Below are 22,149 nucleotides of genomic sequence, written 5' to 3'. Positions count from 1 at the left end.
AAGGGTGCCTTCTTTTGTCCATATCAAGCTGCTGCTAGCTGAACCTTTGTCTGGCCAGAGCTAAAGTGTGAGTTTCAATGGACTCTCCCCTCTTTGTTTTCCAAGTTCATCTCCAAGTGTAGATTGTGTATAGAAGGCTTTCTTTGTAAAAGCTGGAAAAGTTGTACAAATGTTTGACCAGCTCATTTGGTACTTTTGTCTCCTGTTCTCCAGGGCCTATGGTAAATGTGAAGGGCAAACTTTAGAGGAAGACTGTCAGAGAACCTCAGACAACAAGTCGCACCGAACATTAGCTGCAGCAGGACTGCCAACCCAGGCAACAAGTTCTTATAAATCTACTACCTATAATATCAACAAAAGGAAACAATATGGACAGAAGAAGATTGGATATCCTTCTCTTCATTTAGCCAATAAATAAAACAGGAACACTTGAAAACAAACTCATGCACAAATGTGTAGAAATCAAACCTATCCTATTTTATCTAGAAGACATTTCTGTCCAGTTAAGTTGGTCAACATTACTTCCAAATAAAACTTTTTTTTTAGTTTGAAAAGTTTGTTGCTGGATCTTGGAGCAAACATGTATAGGGAAGGCAGTCAATATCTTCAGAATTCTGGGCTATTCTTTAATCTATGTACATTCTGTAAATGTTTCTCATGTTTCTAAATGTTACAAACCAATCCATGCATAGAAGCAAATAACCCTAGAAATAAATATATTAATCAGGCAACTGCCTAAAGTCTACTGTACAGCTATCATTTCACTCTCAAGTTTTGATTTTTGTGAAGATGTGAAAAATAGAATGTTTATCAGAAAGACATCAAAATTGCTTGGGATAGAGAAGTCTTGCTCTGTGCTTGAGGTGTATTTCAACCATGAACACATTCACTTAAAATAGTTTCCACTGAAGTTGTAGTCAGTGCAGCTTTTAAAATAGGCCACCACTGACAGCATCTTTGACTTGAAGCCCTTCGGGAAAAGGAAAGGATCACGACCTTCTCCCAAGGATTTTCCTCCTCCCTTCCTAGCCAGGCTCCTTTTTATTTAATGACTTCAGCTTGACTAACCCCAAATACTGCTCTGATTTAAGGACATAGAGGGATGGGTCTCAACAGATCCAGCCACACGATTGAGCAACTAGCTTTTCACAAAGAATTCAGACAAGGAACCTTCCTCTTCCCCCACCCACCCGCCCCGCTTTGTCCAGCGCTAGGAGCCTTTTTTTCTCCAGATTGCAAAGTGCTCACAAATAACAATTGTATACTGTGAGATCTGAAAGTTGCAAAAAGGAAGAAAGAGAAAAGGCAGAACTGCATCCTTATTCTCTTGCATGTAGTAAAGCAACATTTTCTATCAAAGTTCAGGACATTTCTCACTTCAAGTATGAGCCAACAAGACTGCAAGCCATTTTTTTCATACAGTAAATGCAAGTCAATTCAATATTTCTAACCATGATTTTTAGACAACGTGGAATTATTACCTTCATCCCACATTTTTCACCATGCATATTGGAAATACCCTGCCTTTCAGATCAGACGGTTACCAAGGAAGTTCCTTCTCTTAAAAAACAAAACTGCTTTATCTCATGAAATTTCCAAAGCTATAATTGCTCAGAAAGAAATCTAAGTGGCTGCATTCACTAACTGGCCAGTCACAAAAGGCAAAGTTTCAGCAGTTGCATTGGTACAAGACCATGTTAAGCTTGGTGGCAGTTAGTTTAGATATTTAGGAAGGAGAGGTACTAATCCCAGTCATTTGGTTATTGTTATTGTTGAGTGTATTGTGGGAAATCAGTTTAGTCAATGCCAGGTATGTGTGCTGTATAAATATTGCTATGTTTGATTATGTGGAAAGAGGCTTATCCCCAGAAACAGACCTTAAAATTACTGCAACCTTACTTGCTAGGATGGAGAATCTTGAATAAAAATATAATAGCAGCACACCTATTGTTACATCTAAAAAAATTAAGTAGCTCCAAGTTAGATTCCACTCATTGTGCTGACACATATTTACAAAGAAGCAGACATAATTAATAAACTATAATTATTATTATTTTGGCCTGGAACTTGTTAAAGTAACATTTCATGAATGGATTGATTTGATTTGAGTGATTTGAGTTCTATAGCAGTCCATCTCAACAACTGAGTAAATTTATTGGCTGCTTCCCAATAAATTTCATTGCATTTAATAGGACATCCTTCCTGGATTCTAGACTCAGAAAGTAAACCTGAATAAAAGAAAAGATCAATGAACTTTGAATTTTACCTTAAACAGTGGACATAGTCTCACCCATGTACTCTGCTCATTAAACCACGTGATTAACAGGACTTCTTAAAATCATCTGACAATGCTTCAAATGTTGTTGACTATTGTTAAGATGCTTCTTTCCTTTCTCCCCTCAACTCCTGGGGCTTCCATCCATTCTAAGAAAATCTGTGCTCACTATCTCTGTTAGGAGAATCTTCGCTTAATTATGGCACCAAAAGATATTGACTTTGAATCCACAAAAACCAAGAAGGATATTTTCACTACAATATACCAGTAAGGCTTTCGTTTCCAGAGTGTGTTTCTTTTACGTAGTTTCTAGAATAATTTTAGAATTTCCTGGAGAAATCAAGGGGCAGGATAAAACTTAACTAGAACTAAAATATGCTTAACACCAACTGAAATGAAGATTTAGGCACTGTCAATTTCTGCACTGGATTGCACAACTAAGTGAACCCTGGTCCAGGACACAATCATTTTTGAAGTGCTACTGAATTCTTTATTAGCACGTGCGTGGTGGGGGCGTAGTGTTGCTGCAATGCAAGTCCTCTTCGTTTTGATCCTTAAGACTGACATCTACCATTGGCACAGGAGAAATCAGAGAGGCCGACAAATGCAACCCTGCTTTTCAAATGCTCAACTTTTCACCACCTGAAAAGCTTTTCAAGTTGAGTCAATACCCCTCCTAAAATCTTCACCTCCAAGAGGCTTTTTTTTTTTTGCAACCCACATCCTATGGGTCCCCAGAAAGTGACGGAGTTTCCTAGGTCTATTCCCCGAAAGTATGTCTTTTCCGTTTCGTTCAGCTCTAATAGCCTCCCCTACCATTGCAAGGCACACGAAAAGGAACCAGATGCGCCCACCTGCAACAGCTGCCGCCTCCACCACCACCATTGAGGTAATCGAGGGACCTCTCTTTCACGATACAGCACAACTTCCCGTCCCTCCTGCCCTGGGAGTCAAGCTCCGGCCTTCCTCGGCCCGACCGCGTTTTTCTGCAAGGCAATCGCCCTTCCCCCCTCCCCCTCCCGACCCACCAAGCCCGGGGAAAGTGACCGTCTTTACCTCTTTCGCTGAGGATGCCGTCGATGCTATGTTTGGCCTTTTTCTCGTTCTCTTCCGCTTCCTTACGCTCCAGCTCCCCTTCGTCTTCTTCTCCTTTCCCAAATTTGCTTCTCAAAATGCGGCTGATGGAGCTCACTTGAGAAAGAAAGAGGAAAGAGAGACGTGAAGCGGGGAATCGGGAGAACCGGGCTGGGGCTCTGAGTCCCCGTTGGGCACATACTAGAGAACTGGGAAGGCGCTGGGAAATAACGGCTTACGAAATGGGGGAGGGGGGGTTGTGTGCGGAGTCCTCTGATTGCCTCTGTTTCCCGATCTTTTATAATTGGTTCCCCCGCGCCGCCCCCCCGCCGCCGCCCCCCCACTTCTAATAACTCGAAGGGGAGCTCACACGCTGGTTTAGTTTGTAAAAGATCCTCCTTGGCTAGTTATTGGATCAAAGTATTCTCCTGACTCGCCACAAAACCTTAAACTCTAAAAACAACCGAAGGAATTGAATGTGTTCAGCTCTAACTTTCCTTGACACGTTGTGCCCAACGCAACGGGCGATGCTTTCAAGCCACTGGTTGCTTTCAACGCAACGGGGTCGTATGAATGAACGCGGATCTGAGCTGCGAAGTTTGACCTTGATGTGTTTTACGACTACAATCCCTGGGGCTCATTTATGATTTTAAACCTGTAGAGCCGATCACGGCTCAATTCAATTGTGTGAATTGAAAAACCATGGATACGTTCCGTAGGAGTTAGCGAGTCACGGGAACGCAGCTATGGAAAGGAAAATCTAGGCATTGAAGAATTGTGGGTGGATTGCTCACCCCCGGGGAGGTGGGGGGGGGAACCACGTCGACCCTAAACGTCGGCACTAGAACAGCAGGTACTAAAAGTTTAAAAAAAAGAACGGGTCATCCAAATTAGCAAAAAGCAAATACTACTCCTAAAGATATTGAAGTAGGCAGCGCAGTTTTGCAGTCTTGAAGAAGTTTGTTAGCGGAGCAGCAGCCCGAGGGACACGCGATTCCTTCGAAGCTATTTCAGGCGGCAGAGTCTTCTTCCAGGCTGCAGAACCGGAGCGACACGAAAGCCTGCGACTTTACTTGCACTTTACCCGCACATACCTAACCTCTTTGGGGGATTTCAGGTGAGTGGTTTCTGTAACTGCCTGGAACTAGCAGTCCCTGCGGTTTGCTTAGCAAGTTTTTTGGAAGTGGTTTGCCATTGCCTGCTTAGGAAGGTTGAGAAAGAGTGACTGGCTCAAGACCCCCCCCCCCCATCTGACTTCGTGGCTAAAGCGGGACTAGAGCTCACGGTCTCCTGATTTCTAGCCTGGAGTCTTAATCACTGCACCAAATTGGCTTCAAACAGGTCCCTTACTCATTGCTCCTAGAAAAATGGCCCTACCTGTATTTTAAACGTCTTCCATGTAGTACACAGTACATGATTTGGACCCTTGTAAGAATCAAAGCCTTTAATGGCGCAGAACAAGAAAACAGCCTTGAAAAGATTTGCCCTAAACTTCAAAAAACTTCATAATTGTTTCTACAAGACGGTGTTCCTTTTGAGAAGGGAACACCTCTAGGTAGCCTTTATACCCTCTTAGAAAGAGATGGACGTGAAGACGGCATAGCCATTTCTTTCTTTCTTTTTTTGCTATATTGTACCCGTAGTTCTTTTGGTTTCTTTTCAAGGACTGTGGGGCCACCACCAAACAGTCCTTCCCGTTTTGTTTTTCCTTTTTGCGCCTCCCTCTTTCACCCTCCTTTTTCTTCTGATAACTGGTAGTTTGGGTAGATGAGAAATTCTTCTACCAAACTGACTGAGACCGCAACAGCGGCTCCAGAGACCACAACCCAGAAGGGATCTTGGCTAACGCCAAGGTAACTATTTTACCTTGGCTAAGCTAACTATTAGTTGTGTCTCATATGGAACTACAAGTGAAAGCAAAAACGTCCGGACACGTAGCTGCGCACGCATTAACTGCGGGTCTGCCAGTCAATCCTGCCCCAGCCTTCGAGGAAAGGAAGAGAAGGAACGAAAGCTTCACATTATCGGATGTTAAGTAAAATGACGCGAATGTATGTATGACTTGGATAGAGAAGTTGTGCCAGGAAGCGAGGCTCGTGGGTTCCCACCCACCACCCCATGCTCTAGCAGCCAGTCTGCACCATCTAGTCAGGACCGCACCGCCTTTTCGCTCTTCCCTTTCATCTGCTGCCTCTAAAATAAAGCCTGGCCTTCCGCATTCGTTTCCTGATAGCGGGGAGGAGGGAGGGGGACATGCAGCACTGTCAATAATGTAGCGTCCCTCCCTACATCCCCCCCCCAACGCATTTCCTGGGCTTGAAATAGGGAAGAGCCCGCCGCAGAATGGATATGGGCAAGTGCAACTCCCAAAACCCCGTCGTTCTTTCGCGACCCTCCCCTTCAAGGCCCTCCGACCCCCGGGAGCTCCCTTCTGACCTGAGAAAACCGGCCAGGGCATCCCCAGTTAGGCTGGGCCTGATGAGCCCCTGGGGGGAGGGGGGACTGCGGTCCCACCTAAACGTCGGGTGCTTCCTTTTCCAAGTGAATTATTTCTAAACAGGGTCCCTCCCAAGTATATCCCCTTAGTGCAAGAGTGAGACTACAGCAAGCATCAAGCTCCCATTCATAGCCAGACTTTTCGGATCGATAAAGGCAGTGCCCAGGATTCCGTCGGAGCTAAGGATGGACGGGGAGGGTGCACAACTCCCAAGCTACCGTCTGAAATACGACAGCTTTCCCGGGCGACTTACCTGAAGGCACGGTGTTTCTGTCGCATACGCCGTCCTTCAGCAATTTGTCCCGGATCTCCCAGCTAAACATGCCTGCGTTTTCCCGCTTGTACTCCTCGATCTTCTTCTCAACATCCGGCGTCGTCACCTGCTTTAATAAAAACAATCCACAAAGGAAACAAGGTTTGTATTCTTGGGGGACAGGGAGGGGAGCACGACAAAAGGAGGGGGGAAGGAGGGAAGGGGCGAAAGGAAAGAGGCGACGGAGAAAAGGGATAGAGCAAAAAGGCGAGGCGGGGCGGTGCAGAGAAAAACAGCTCAACATCTAGGACCCTGTCTGGACAAGACTTCGTGCCATCCGTTTTGAAAGTGGAGCTTGGGGCGTCTGCCTGACCTAAAGCAGCGAAGTCAAGAATATGATATGATTCACGGAAGACCGTTTAAAATTAGCAAGACCTCCGTCAGGATGAAAACAACATTCGTTAATGCGGGGACGGGCAAGTTAAGAATCGAGGACTATACTTAAGAAAAGAAGAAAGAAATATGTGGTTTATTCTCACAAAAGGGGTCAAAGAAAAATAAACTGGCATTCAGTCCCACCCACCCCAAAATATCCATTAAAATTAAAGGTTTCTTTTAAACCAATAAAGATCGAATGCATAACCAAAAGGTAATGTAATTAAAATATTCAAAGGTGAGGTAAGGCTAAAAATCTCGGATAAAAATCTCATTTAATTAATGACAGACAAAATGTTATTTTAAAAAGACAGTTTTGGAAGTGAAATAGACCTTTTACTGAACAAAAGCAATCGCGGATTTTTTTCCCCAAAAAGGGAAAGCAAAGGCTGCATTTTTCTGTGATCACGTGAATCATGCAAAATATTATTTAACATACATGATAGAACCCCTCTGTTGAAAATGAAATAAGCAAAATAAACTTCAACTTTCACTTTTACAGAACCACAGAGTGATATTCAGTACTTATATTAGCACTTAGATTTCAAATCATCATTCTCTTTAAAGAGAAATGTGAGGGGAGTGGAAAGTGTGTGTGTGTGTGTGTGTGTGTGTGTGTGTGTGTGTGTGTGTAACTTGTAATCAGTATAATGTAACCTTATTAAAAGATGAAAAGTATTCTTAAAGAAAAAAAATCTGCCATAGTGGAAATCTACTTCATAATTTGACTGGTCATTTTGGTAACATTCTAAATGTATAAATATATAAATGTTACAAAATACATACATCTTCATGTCATAAACATTTTACCCCAAAGCAAGTAACTACAAAGTAAAACACTCATTTAAATTGGTATTTAAATCCCCCAAGCCCAAATCTGTATAGAATTGAGATGGAATTGCAGCAGTTTAGTGAAAACTGGAATACAGAAAAAGAAAAGCTGAAAGTGTAGTTTCACTTTGGCTCAACCCATACTTATCAGCCCCATTTGCTTGCACACTCACTGTCAAGCTGTTACTAGTATTAAGTAATGATTTTAGGATTGCATTCTTTGCTGGATGTCTGGGTGGTGGTTTTGGTTGAGGTCAGTGTAGCAGAAACAGACCTCATTGCCTCGAGAATCCACAAGTGCCCTGAAAGGAAAGGGAAATTTTGGGCTTCTCTGAAATCTAATTTCCATGCTGTTTCTCAGAAACATTCCAGCAGGGCTAGTGACCAACTGATTGTGGGAAACATACCAAGCTCACCTAAGTTTCTTAATTTGGGATTGGGCAACCTAAACATAAATTCTCTGAACAGCTCTACAAGGGAAAGAAGTTAAAAGAAAAGGTCATTTTGCACAGGGACCAGTAAGCCAAGGAGTTTTAAGGAAGCTAGGAAGGAGATAGACCCCCACACTCCTGTACAATTCCAGCTAGGCAAAGGAGACTGTATTCTCGGTCCTGTTCAAGGATGGGGGAGAAAGTCTAAAAACAATCAGCAGACATAAAGTCAGCTCTGTTGACTTTAGAAGGTACATGCAAACTCTCCACCATGTGTGGAAGTGGTTGGAGGACAAGTTGCATTGTTGAGTAACTCTGCTCTACAAATCTGTTTGGCTTAAGCCTCTTTCCACAATTATCTGAGGACAGGACTAAATCCATATGGACTAAGTTTGCACAATACACTTACCTACAGTTATGCCAAACTAATCCAGTGGAGAGTGAATACTGAAAAAGCCAAAACAGCTGGGCTCGCCTGCAATACCAGACTAACATGGAAACCCAGTCTGAGGTTCACTATAGAGTTCTCCTCATGAAAATAATCCTTCCCTATTTGGATCAACAAAAAGAACCATCCAAATTGTTGCTCCCACTCTATGCTCATAATGCCCTGCTAACCAAAAGCTTTGTCCTTATGGATTGGACATCTCATGCTAGAGACTGGTATGTCTGGTATATTTTGCCAGTACATTTCCAACCTGGTCAAGGGACCCTACTGACCACGGTCTATAACTTACAACATGATTGGACCTCATAGCAAAATACTTCGAGGAGTTCCCCCACCCCAATATCTTCTTGCCCATTGGGGATAAGTAAGAGAGAAAACAGGAGAAAGGGTCTATGGAATTTCAAAGTACCCACATAAACCTCCCAATGGAGAGACTGAGACAATCACAATAAAGAAAGCTAGAAGAGAAGCTAAGATGAAGGTGATAGACCTTCTCCAAAAGTGCCAGACTAACTGCACAGTCTGCAAGAAACATTGTCCTTCACGCTAACTGAGCCAAGCTAACCTGTTCTCAAGTAAGGTGAAACTGCAATTTAGAGGCTCTTTACCCATCACCTAACTGTCTTCTGAGATACTCACCTTGGGTTTGCTGCCCCCAATGGCCCCCGGCCTTATGGAGCCTGTCTCTTGGTACCTGCAGAGAATCTTGGAGACACAGCCATGAGACACTCGGAGCTGGCGGGAGATGACGCATGGCCGGATGCCATGATGGGCCATCTCCACGATCTTGTGGCGAATATGGTTGGGTAGGGGCCTGCCATTGATAAAAACACCTCCAAGCTGATTGACTCGGCCTTGGCCCAGAGGAGTGGACACTGGAAGGAGGGAACATAAAAGAAAAGTACTTGTTTGGGAATGAGCCAAGTACATCTAGATGTCCTTCCTGCCAAATCCCAGAGAAGAGGGACAATGCACAGGGCAGTCATAAAAGACAAGCATAAGAGACTAGCAGTAGACCTTGACTTCACCATATGGTGGGAAGCTAATATTATCCTGAAACTCAAATCCAAAATACTTTTCCTGGAACATGACAGTCACATATTCATAATTAGCTAAACCAGATGATTTACTTCAACTGAGGCTACTGAATAAGCCAATTCGTACTCTTAGAGAAAGCAGACAGTCCATTTAGTGCCTGACCTTAAAGAACCTTCCTTCAAAATGAGCCTGTTTCAAGTTCATATTGAATAAATCCTTTCATTTTCTAGACAGATCAAGTAAAAATTTCAGGCTGCTATATTCAATATGAATTTGAAATCCAGCAGTCTTGCACTGTGCCATAAAAGCAACTTAATAAAAGAATTCTCTTCCCATCTCTGAAAACCATCAAGCAAACAAACAAACAAAAAAAGATAGAGACTTTTTAAAATAAAACAGTGGGAAATTGGTGACAGCATAGAAAGCTACTTCTGTGATAAGTAGCAACTTGTAGTTGTCCGCAATTAAATCTCTTAAGTGTACTACTTTGGACCATGCTTGTCCTTCTATATCTCCAAAAAAAAACCCACTAAAATTCTGTAGGTATTTGTGAATTGTGGATCACCGTACAACGTACAATACTTTTCAGTGTACAAATGGTTCTATTCAGAGAAAAAGACCTGTTGAAATGAACGGCTTGTAGTCTCAGGATTTTATTTGGTCTGCTCTAATCATAGCTGAATCTTATTTAAATCCGCTATTATTTTTAAGGAACGTTAAGATTTTAATTTAGGTTCTATTTGGATTTTAAAATGTAGCTAGAATTGTTTATTGTTCTGTGATAAGAACACAACTATCAATACTGCAGTCATCTGATACAATGAAGTTGACGACTGACTGGGGGAAAAAATAGATTTTAAAAAATAATTTTCCGGACCATCTCTTTGCACCTATTATCCCTTTGCTTAGATACACGTTCACTTTCTACCAAAGCAATTTGCATAGTGTTGCTCAGTGTTTGCTTTGCCACCTCCGGCACCAGCTGGCTAAAGATTTGCCACTTTCCTGACTGTCGTGCGAGTTAATGACTTCAAATGTACACACTGCGTGACTACCCAAAGGAGGAGCAGACGTTTCACCTGTATTAATAAACAGGGCAAAAACACTATACAATTCAAACTACTTCTACGAATCAAAAGAAATGTAAATGGAAACGCAGACGATGCCTCTGCGAATCGGAAATGTACAAAATTGCATTTGAATTTGGGCAGACCCCTTTAATATTCTAGGTGGGGAGGGGGTTCTCTTTACACAAAGAAAGACATTGGTGAAAAGTTTTTAAAATTTTGACAAAAGAGGGAAGTGGGGAAATTAGAAGCTGAACTGAAATAGTATGAAATAGGAAATTGTTCGGTAAGAAAAATTAATCATAGCTGCTCTACAGCACTAGAAATAATTAAATAGGTCTGCTAATTCATGTTAGAAGCAAGACTTTCTTATTAGCCAGAGGAAACTAGGCAGAAGTAAAGAGGAGGTCTGGTGCTACTCTTTTCTGCTTAAAGAAATTTGTCTTTAATCCCTAGCTGGGTTAGAAATGTAAGAACGCCGTTTCAAAATGGCTACGAAGTTTCTTGGCTCCTTCACCTGCGAGGTACGGAGGTGGCAACTTTAACCCACTATTTTCAATGACATTTAAGGGAGGGGAGAGAAATTGACTGTTGGAGTGCAGCTAATTTCTGCCTCCTCCAGCAGCATTCTTTCTCTCCCTTTCCCGTCCCTACCAAAAATACAAATCAAGAAACTGAAGTTTGCAGGGAGAAGTTGGGAAAGGGAGCAAGATCTGGCGGAAGTTGTGTTGTTGTTGTTGTTTTTAAAAAATAATGCTGTTATATTCCTATGCCGATTTGCTTCCTTGAAAGTGTGCCACCTGAACTGCAGTGGCCTTGATTTTCTTTTTCCATTGGCAAAAGTGCTCATTCCGAGAGCTTCCCTCTTGCTCGCTCCAAATGCGGAGAAGTTGCTGCTTCAACTCCGCTAACAAATTAGGTTCCAGAACCGAAGGAGACTCCAGATCCACCACCAGACCCATATCATTGGCCTCCCTTACCCAAATGAAGACTACAAGGATTAAAACGTCCGCCCCCCCCCCCCGCCCCCACACCTCCCTATATTTTAAGTTCCCTTTTTCCAACTCGCTTGCTGCTCCACCGTTCTTACCTTCTAACGGAAAACCGCTGCGAGGATAATTCTGTCCGGGAGCTGGTCGCATCATCCTGGGGACAGCTCCACCCAGAGTTGTCATTTTGGTGGCACCTTGGCTTTCTTAAACGTATTGTATCCAAGAATTGAGAAGGGGCTTTGGGGGTGGGTGGGGGAAGCAGGTCAGTGTGGATAGCAAGTCCGCATAGAATAAGGGGAGAGGGAGGGTTAATTTGAAATCTAGAGAGATCGGGATTTAAAACGTGAGGGGGGGGGAGAAAAGGAGGGGGTCCAACTTGAGGAAGGGGGGGAAGGGAAGCGCTGTTCTCCTCTCTGTTAGAGATGTCTTAGAGCGAAAATGGGGCAGAGAAAGAGAGAAGAGCGGGAAGGAAAAGTTTTCCCGGAAAAGAGGGATTCGCAACGGCTTCAGCTGGCTGGAGAAAACTGCGAACTGACGGCCCTTTTTCCCTAGGAGAAACTCGCCTTGATCTCGCCCGGCTTGAGTGGCAGGCGGCTGGGATGATTTCTCCTTGTTCCTGATTTGCAGTGAAAGGAAACTCAGCTCTGAAGTATTTATTAGTTCTTTCACCCCAAGCTTCCTTAGGATCTCTGCGTCGCGATTGGCCAGCCGGAAGACTGTCCCGTCTGGAGAAGCCCAGAGCTGATTGGACGAAAGCGCCAACTTTCTCTTCTCATCCTGACAATTGAAGAGCTCCGGCTTTGGAGTGTGACCCGCGACTTGCTTCTCTTGCCTTGATAAAGTGTCTTCCCCCCCCCCCTTTATTTTTTTTTTCTTCTTCTTCTTCGCAGAAAAATGGCTGGGCGAGGGGAGGAGGGAGATGTAGGAGGGTGAGGGGGAGAACCGGTCTATTTTTTTAAATTATTATTTTCTGTCGTTCCGTCGGTCGGTGGGTCTTTTTACAACTTCTCTTGGCACAATGCCATCGGGGAAAAGATGACAATGGGGAAATAGCCAGTCTCCGGATTGCTTGGATTCAGAAGCTTTCTCTGCCCCCCACCCTCCGCTACCTTTTCGGTCTTTGGTGTGAGGGTCTAAATGTGCAGCTGTTCGTGTTAGCCTGGAGAAATTAAAAGAGAAACTTCGCCGTTTCTCCTGAGAGGTTTCTTTGTCTTTCGCACTCCAGACTAGATTCCCCTGAGCGTGTGTCTGACGTCCACCAAAATTCTCTCTGACCCCTCGCTTTCTCCCCCCCTCCCCCATCCCACTCAGATGCCCTTCCCCGTTTCTCTCAAAACTTTTCTAAGATGCAGTTGTATTGGGGAAAATTAATCAGGGGTGGTTGTTTTTTTAATTCCCGGGCGGCGGGGGGGGGGGGGCACAAGCCAATGGTGAAAACAGCTACCTCCGTCTCTCCCCAAACGAGTTTCCTGCTTTCAAGACTGAACAGATGGAGGCATCCCTTTGAATTCATTTATGTAATTCTGCGTGGGGTGGAGATATACAAACCCATATAGACACGATGTATGTATTTATTAAGCTGAACTTCGCTAAGAAGCGCTTCTTCCCGGGAATTTATTGTAGCATTGAAAACTAAACTGCTGGGAGAGGGGGGGGGATTTTTTTAAAAAAGAGAGAGAGAGAGAGGGAGGGAAAGAAAGAAAAGAAAAGACTGACTAGGAGCTGAAGTGACCACAGCAGGATATGACGCCAGGAGTGTTGTAAAGACTGTCTGTCTTTAAAGAAGGTACCATTGTGCATGTCCTTTTATTTATAACTTGGTAAGTGCCAGCAAACTCGCCTCCTTTACACTCTGAAGTGCCAGCCCGGCTTTCCACAGCGCTCCTTTTTTTTGGCAATAGTCTATTCAGTAACTGTCACTCTCAAGCTTCAAGTTATTCAAGACCTTAATCAATCAAAGGGATGAGAATCGTTCAGGTTTTCCCCCCTCTTCTTTGAAATAAAGGAAACAATGAGATCGGAGCTGACGCTCTCTCTTCCCTCTCCCCTTCCTCAACCACTTATGATTCATTTTGGAATTATTGATTGTAAAAACAAAACAGAAGGGCTGCTTATTTGCTATCTCGGAATGAGAAGTCAGCGCTGAGACTAACATAAAGTGAAAACAAATTTAGAACTGAGAAATGAGGTACCTTTTCCAGCCAATGTGACACTATAACAGAATTCCATGAGCAAAAGAACTTAAAGTATGAAAAAGTTTTTTTAAAAAAAAAACCACTCAGGACAATGTGTTTGTGACTGTTTGTGTGTGTGTGTGAAAATACCTCTTAGTATATTATTTGGATGGGTAATATAAAAATCGAGATTCTTGGATGTCACTTGGACATCACTGAAAAGAAGGGAATGTGCTAAGAGAAGTTTGTGACCATCACTATTAAACATGTGCTCGCTTGGATAAGGCGGCATAAGGAATTTGTTTTACCTTCTAAAGCATTCAGAATGCCTGGAAGGGGAGTTGAAATGGCGTTTGGAAGTACGGAGAGGAAAATGACTTTAAAGATAACATATGCTTTACCAAAGTTGAAGAAGGGAAAGAAACATAGCTTGTAGTTATACTGTTTTCATCCACAAAAGATTAATTTCAATGAAATTATGATCCTTACTTTCAAATAGTAAGATTAGAATTGAAGGATCAATCATAAATGTTCCCATGAAAATCAGCTGCATCTGGAAAACAGGCCAGAATCCAACAATAATTGTTTTTTTCCCCAAAGCACTCTGAATTTCTAGACTATTGTGTAGAATTAATTGAAGGAGTTAAAGCTTTTCATCATTTTAAAAACCTAATTATACAAATTGAGCCTTTCTTTGTAAATTCCCCCTCCCAAATCTTCCCAAACTTTTATTTAGAAATTAGATTTCCCATTGCATTTAGGGGTTAATAGCTGAACAATGTAAAACTGCGTGTGTTCAGGGGTGTACATGGTGTCTTGAAACCTGAATATACATTTATGGAGGCATTTAAGCATATAGCCTAAATTAAAATCTCATTCTTTGAAAGCTAGTTTTATTAAATCTAACGAATTGAAGATCCATACAATTTTGTGCGGTAAGTCCAACAGGATAGTAAGAGTTACTTCCAGGTAAGTAGGAAGCTCTAATTAACTTCACTGAAGAAGGAAATTCCCCCGTAATTCTTGCCCTTATAAATTACCTATATTTCAGTTAAAACTTTCACATCTTGCCCCATGATGGATTGAACGGAAATACAAAGCAGTAAGCTATTAACAGACTTGATCGCATCAGATTGGGGGCCAGCAAAACAAGTACAAGGATTTAGGAGGAGCGGTTCTATGCATTGCTTATTCAGAAATAAAACTTGCCGGGATAAATGAAGTTTGCTTCCAAATATGTGTGGACACACTAAACTTAATGTTAAAGTTTATGTCCAATATCAGTCCCAGATTCTTATGAAGTATCAGAAGTCCAACCAAAACTTTGGATACCTCAGAGCTCCATATAGCCCTTTCTCTCTCTCCGTTCTCAACAGGGTTCTTGAAAATAGCACAGAAACATACACACACCCTGATTTCCCGGGTGTTTCGACGAACTGCAGTTCGGAGAGGCTGAGAAGTATTATTTCACTGTCTCCCACTGCTTTAGAAAGTGAATGGTTATAATTTGCTATTAGTTCCACTCCAGTAACATCTCACTGCCTGGATGGCTGCTCTAAGCAAGGAGGCTTAAGTTCCTCGCTTGATCTGTATAAATGCCGTGTGTGTGTGTGCCTGTGCACCACCAACTCCTAAAACTAGTGTGGAACCTTAACTCATTTAAAACTCCGCTTGTGTAGCTGAATAAAATCAACATCCAGATTGCTTTTGCTGCCCTGAGCGAGTGCACTTTAAGGTGCAATTCTCTGCCACTGCTCCCCCCCCTCTCCCACATCATTGCACACATCCTGAAAGGATTGTCAGCTGTTCCAGTTTCTGCGCTGCTTTCCGTTTATTCCAACGGATTTCTCTGGAGAAAGAAAAAAATCCGATTGCAAAATTACTTACACCGTTTAATAAGCCCCCCAAAAGTTCATTTGCTCTTGAGGTACGAAGGAACCCCACGTGCGGAGGAAGGCATTACCTTTAGCAAATACTGCACCGGTCTCACAAGCCACGAAGAGTTTCTAAAACATTCCTGTAAAAAATTCAGAGTCCCGAACTGTAGAGCTGATCGCTTCTGCCACGATCCTAAATATGTTTCCCATGAATTTCAGTAAAAGGAGAAACAAAATTAACTCAGCTTAGGACAGGGCTTCCATCTCTGAAAAGCTGCAAGGGATGCTGAGGAATCGGACCAAAAGCCAACCTTGACCAGGGTTCTGTTCTTACAGTAGAACCACCAAGAAATACAAGAGCGCCATCTAAAAACTTGGGTTGTTGAATACTTTATGAATAAATCATGATTTATTGTTTGGCCTCGCAAATTCCACCAAGCCATACACCATGATTTGCAAACCACAACTGATCTGATACACAGGAGAAACGACACAAGCGACGTAAAGGCCTAGAGAGATGAGCCAAGGCGGCCTGGAACAACCTGGAGATGCTAGATTCCTGTTAGAGGGGCATTTTATCGGCAGGGAGACTCGCTGGCTTCAATGGGTCGTTCTGATCAGAGGGCAGCGAGAATGCCTGTCAACGGCGATGAATATAGCGGAGTTAATATTTAGGTAAGCGTTTACAGGAAGGCAACCCTTGAAAGAATCCACTGAGAATGGATTTCGTTGGACCGAATGGACAGAAGCTCAGGTCACTAGCGGGCTATTCTACGGGCAAAATCTAGAACCGCTGAATGATCCTCTTCAAGAGCGATGGAAGCTTGCTGTACACTTGCTTAGAATAAGAATTGCTAGGGTGTCACTTTAGGATTTTGGCATTTGGGATTGGGCTGAGAACCTGGTAGGAGCCCTTGTTCTCTACTCGGAAGCCGGTTCTCTTCTCCGCCCTTGGGATGTCATTGCCCTAGAATGGGTTCTAAGTTTTCGCAGCCTTAGGGCCGTAGCCGCTGGGCTCGCACCATATCTTTGATCCTAATCATTTTGAAGGGCAGATTCCACCTAACGAACTTTCTCCCAAGTAATCGAGGTTTATATAAGAAGCTGCCGATCGAGCCGTTGTTGTCTCGCAAAATCCATTTTTCGTGGCTTCCTTCTTCCCCACGACTACTCCAGTCTTCTTGCAGCCCGGTTCTACCCAGGGTGGGCAAAAGGGGCCGGACGTTTTCGGATCTGAGATTCTTGATCGGTTCCGCCGCCAACTCGGGGGGCCTTTCTCCGTACTACATTTAATATGATGATATCTTCATCGCAACGCAGAGAACTTCACCAGCGGTGCCAGGCGCGGGGCGACCTTGCTGAAGCGCTCCATACAAGGGAGTTTGGCTGGAGTTGCCGTTTGTAATTGGAACATTATTACCCTGTAGATCCCTTCGGGAGAGAGAAAGGGGGTGGGGGGATGAGTGGATGGGGAATCTCCGGCAGGTCTGCCTGCAGAGTTGTAACTCAGCGAACAGGAATTCCAGCAGTGTTCTCCAAGATATACAAGGCCTGGAGTCTCTTAGAAGAAGTGTAGATTTCTATTCGTTTAGAATATAGCGCTCCATGCCGGATCTGGGGCAGTTCATTCATTAGAATGATGAACAATGTTTTCTTAATAGCTGGTAACGGATACCAAATCACCATTATCACGACTGATGCCTTTAAATAAAGATCGTATCTATGATTCACTTCTACGGTAATGGAGGCGAACCTGTATCTGTTAAAAACATGCACCTTTAAAAAAAATTATCATCGAATAAGGGAAGTTATTCAGCCTCTGGGCGGCAATTTTAGGCTCATTTGAACTCCGTAGTACTCTAGTTAAATCTTCATAGGATTACGCTGCACTTTTGACTCTCCTGTCCTCAAATTACTGCAGCAAGTGTGGTGAAGCCCTAAACTTCAGAGAAAATATATAATTTATAAAATACTGTTAGATGCAGTATTTTTAAAAAGACAATTATACTCAGGAATTCGAGGTTCCATATGGATCCCTGGAAGTCTTTCAAGGAAGAAATAAGCTTTACTCTGAATGCAATACTTTTTCTTATCTTTATTTAGATTTTAAAAAATCAGGGTGGAAAGGGAAGGATTCAACGGGAATGATGAGAAGAAGAATTCAACTGAGAAAAAGTGAAAAGAAAGTAGAACTAAAAACTCTTCGCGGCGTCTATAGATCCGCTCACAGCTAATTCCCATAGGACAAAGTAGACTGATCTTTCAAATGGCGTGCATGGCAAATTTGTTGACTATGCTTGTGTTATGCAACTAGACTTTCCTTTCATAGCCTACAATGAAATGAGAGTGATGGGCTGTCAAAATTGCTCCACCAACCAGTAAGATGAGTAATCAGAGAGGAGGGAACAGTGAGAAACTAACAACATTATATATGCAGAGTACACCCAACCCTAATAACATTTACAACAAACAAACCTTTGTCTATGTAGTGATAATGGTGGCAATATTAGGGTGTAATTGTTTTTGACTTTTTCAAGCATGACAAAATGGCCTCCCAATTAGTCAACATCAATATTTCTCTTAAGCTGATCTTAATTCAAATAAAAGGACCAGACTTTCTGAGAAAGTTCAAAATTCCCCAAGCGATTGGCTCGTGTTTTGACTGGTGTTCTTGGGTCACCTTGACACCCACTTTTTGCCTCTACATTTTGGCCTGAATGGCCTCTCCTGCTGGGCATGCCTAATCATTTTTGCAAGCCACCAGCAGATACTGAGGGTCCCAATCCTGGGCCGGATGTTCGGTTGGAGGAAGGGCAACCTTGGGCCTGTGGCTTTTCATTTCCCAAGAGGAGACAAAAGTCTCTCAACTTTCCCCTGCCCGGGAACTGCTCACATTCCAGGCGACGATTAGCTACGAATGCTTGGACCCCCATATTAGCCCAGCGGAGAGGATTTCACGCCTTTCCAGTGGAAATAGCTAAAAATGCTTCTGCTAATTATAGAGCTCTTCCAGGCCAGGTGCACTTTTAATTGGATTAGTAAGTGCTCTATATTAAACCTGCAGTACATCAAATGGGCAAGGAAAATTAGAGCTATTAACAACACCCAGGCAATTATTTATGGACGGTAACATTAGTATGTTTCTCCCCTGTTAGAGGGAAAAATATCAATTATGCTATTTAGCGGGCTTTTCCCCTCCCAAATATAGTCGGAAGCTTTACTCTTGCTATTTTTCTCTCTCACTCACTTTAAAATTCATCTAACTATAAAGGCATTTCTAAGCTCCTTGAGACAAGAATAACCTGTTATATCTCCTCCCTTTTTGCTGCTTTACTTTGAGGCATCTATAGGTCTGTGTAACGAACTATTTCAGCTGCTGTCTGGGAAATAAGATTATTTGAAAGTAAATGGGACTTTCTTATGGCTAACTATATTTAAGATCCCGCTAACAAACTATAAAGAGAAACTAAAAACAAAACCCAGGACTGTGGAATAGTTTTCTAATGTATTGGGAAGTATTAAAAAGCTTGATTTTACATTTTACTGTACATTCTAATTAGAATATATAATTCAGCTAAAGTTGAGCATGTTTAAACATTTTCATTTCATCAAAGAGTTAATGCCTTAAACTCCAACTTAAATTTAATTTGACAAAGTTTACCTTTCACTGAAGGTTGCTCTTTATAAGTATCCTATTTTGGTACACTGGTTGTTTCTGCTCTACTTTCTCTTATGCAATTCAAGTTTGTTGCTGCTGGTGTTTGTTTTGCTTTTGCTTTGTTTCATTTTATTTTTAGTGCCTTGTCTCACAGGTTTTTTTTTTAAATTCTATGACTCAAAGTTGACAGTCACAAACACCTGTATATATACAATGTATGTTATTTTATTTGTTGTAGAGATCACTGGAGGAATTAATTGTCCAATTTTGCTACTTGATATTGTTTCTTTGCTGGGTTTCATTTTAATCCACAGAAAACATAATTGCTTTTTTCCAAACAAAGTGGAAGTTTAAACTCTACAAGAGGAAAATAGTGTCTTGATTTGAATGGAGGAGCGATTTAGTATTTTGTTGTAATACAAAAGGGTTAGCTAGACAAACATTGATCCCAGGAGTGACTTCTTGCCTATTGTTACAGGCTAGAAAAGACCAATGGACAGTAATTTTAAAGACCCATAAGTAGGTTGGGGAAGTGAAGATATTGTGAGAAGAAAGTTTTGCTCTAGTGACACCAGATTTTACTTCCTTGTTTCTGTGTTTAAGTTTGTCACCTAATGTGTGTGTTTATTTTAAGCAATTTATGAATTATCCAGATAGAATTACAAACAGGTTCTACTCAGCTAAATATATAATTTAACTTTAGTTGATCAATCAGAAGGCATGCAACCATTGCTGTCTTAGACCAAAGCTTACTGAAAATAATTAGATTAACTTGTGAGAATTTATGTTTAGGATTGAACTATATATGTTCAAGAGTCTCAAGGAGTATCAACCTATCCTGCTTACCTTGAAATACATACGCTGTGTTTCAGCAGATGTGATTCAGCTTAATTATACATACAATTATAGATTCTAAAATTGAACATACAGTATCTGATTGTTCTCTGCTTCCTTTTTTTTTTTAAAAAAAAAGTATGTAATTTAACTTTTGATTCCTGACAAATTATCAAGAACTTATTTTTTTTAATTCTCTAAATCTGATTTTTAAAAAAATAAATAAAGAAGAAATGTAACTGAAACTTCAAGACAAGTTTCAGTTACATTTCTAAGGGTAACACATCTAAGTGTTTAGAATCTAGGAAATACAGTTTTCATAGATTTGTAAACAGAGAGAGATCTTTCCAGATCAGAATATGCTGTTATTTGAGACCAATGAAAAACTGAAGAGTGAATTAACGAAGCAGTTTAGAATCTGACCAACTTTATTCCATATAGGAGTAAATTATTTGTAGGAACTGTTTCCAATGAACCATGTTTACAGAATGAAGCTAAACAAGATTTGACTACATTCCAATGACTCTCAGGTAGACTCACTTTTAAATGTTGAATTCTGCATATGATCCCAAATACTCCTAGAGGAGAGCACACAGAATCCCAGATAGGCCTAACACTCTATTGTCATTGAACATAGTTATCACTGGCGTTGCTCCACAACCTACAGCCCACTTGTTCTTATAATTGGAACTTAGTTCAAAAGGACAGTCGAGGAACTTTTACATGAAAATAATAGTACATTCAGACTACAGCTTTACCAGACTGAAAGTACACAATGCAATCCAATGGAAGTTCATTTGGCAGTAATTAATTGTGTTTAATAGGCATTTTTTGCACATAGAACATTTGCACAGGGCTTGGTGATATACATTTCTAGCTGTTTACATAGTTCATTTTCCTAAGAGGAAAAATTAATGTACTATCTTTGAAATGAAAAGGTTTTCTTCAATTTGCTGATAATCCAAAGTCTTGATATTTGCTATGAGGACTGCTTTCATTTTGGCCAAATAGGTATCTTGTTTTCTTGATTTCATTTGTTATATATTTTAGCAAGGAATTTAAACACACACAAACAAAAGTAATCCTAACTATACCAAGACAATGAGGAAGTTTGCTAAATTATGCAATCTAACTTAGTTTACCAGAAGACAGTGTGGCTTATTTTCAAATAAAGGTACAGTGGTTTCAGCTATGAAAGACTATGAAAATAATCTTTCAGGCTAGATCATTCAGGTGATATGAAGAAATAAAGAAATAAAGAACCCAGTGAGGTGTTTGACAGTTTAATACATTTGAGATTAGACTGCTGTCTACTGGTAGAAGTTGAACAATGTTTATGAGCAAATCTAATTGAATACAATGTAGCATAGTGGCCTGTACATAAACCACTGGGATTATAAGGAAAGCGAACAAATAAGTGTGCAGAGCAAGCAGTTGTAAACTTGTTGCCCTACCAAAAGCATACTCTTAAGTAAATTCACTCAGCGTCATTGGAGAGAGAAAGAAATGAGTTTCCCTGAAAAAAGATCAGCCTATCTGTTGCTGGATTATTATTCCTCAGGGTGGGTTATAGGTACTCATACCTACGTTTTAGCTAACTAATTAAATAGACTTTTCTGGTTGTGTATGAGGTGGGAGGAAAAATAAAGAGATCCTTCTGCCAAAAGCAAGGATTAGAAAAAGCTATTAAAGGAAGCCCAGCGGTTTTAGCTGCACTTCTGTTTCCACCGCCAACTGAGGCGCATCAGGTTGGCTGCTTCTCCACCCCCTCAGTTCAGTCAAGTGTCCCCAAGGCAAAGGAAGCCCAAATTCATCAGGAAAAACTGCAGGGAAGAAAGGCAGAGTCATCCACCACCAGGAAAAGTGGCCTCTCAGTATCCCGATAAAGAGCATGAAAGGAGAGCAGTAGAACTGATCAGAGACTACTAGACCCGATTCAGCCAGTTGAAGTCATCTTCCCAGAGCTACTGAACTGGTTATATTTGGTTCTCTGGATCCATTTGCAAGCAAACATACTACATACATACTGCACCTTCACACATACCATTCATTGGTTGCTACTTCTTTGGTCAGGAAAGAATAGATTCTAGATTGAAGTTTTCTACCCATATCGTCCATTGATCATGTCACTTCTCTAGGATACTAAAATGATGTAGGCAGACTACCAGCCCCACTTATAAGAGTGTGCGCGCCTTACACCAAGGACTAAGTAAGATTAATATTGGAATTATAATGCTGATAGTAGAGATACAGGGCTTTCCCTTA

At 41.7% G+C, this 22,149-nt stretch overlaps 1 protein-coding gene across 2 annotated transcripts in view; it reads right to left on the bottom strand.

Moving 5' to 3' along the window:
* PAX3 (paired box 3) overlaps window positions 1-19,173 on the bottom strand; it is a 97,520-nt gene extending 78,347 nt beyond the window's left edge. The window contains exons 1-4 of one of the 2 annotated variants that reach the window (XM_081956381.1): window positions 19,054-19,173; window positions 8,884-9,119; window positions 6,100-6,229; window positions 3,332-3,466 (exon numbers count right to left, since the gene is read on the bottom strand). In XM_081956381.1, coding sequence (XP_081812507.1) covers window positions 3,332-3,466; window positions 6,100-6,229; window positions 8,884-9,021 — 403 coding nt within the window. In that variant the 5' untranslated portion in view covers window positions 9,022-9,119; window positions 19,054-19,173. Of the gene's footprint in view, window positions 1-3,331; window positions 3,467-6,099; window positions 6,230-8,883; window positions 9,120-11,439; window positions 11,578-19,053 lie in introns of those variants that run through there. The other variant, XM_081956380.1, reaches the window with a different exon arrangement.
* Window positions 19,174-22,149: the final 2,976 nt, after the last annotated feature.

The sequence above is a fragment of the Natrix helvetica genome (assembly GCF_964273705.1).
Source record: "Natrix helvetica genome assembly, chromosome: 5".
In the NCBI taxonomy this organism is placed as follows: Eukaryota; Metazoa; Chordata; class Lepidosauria; order Squamata; family Natricidae; genus Natrix; species Natrix helvetica.
This window is presented reverse-complemented; position numbering and strand designations above follow the sequence as displayed.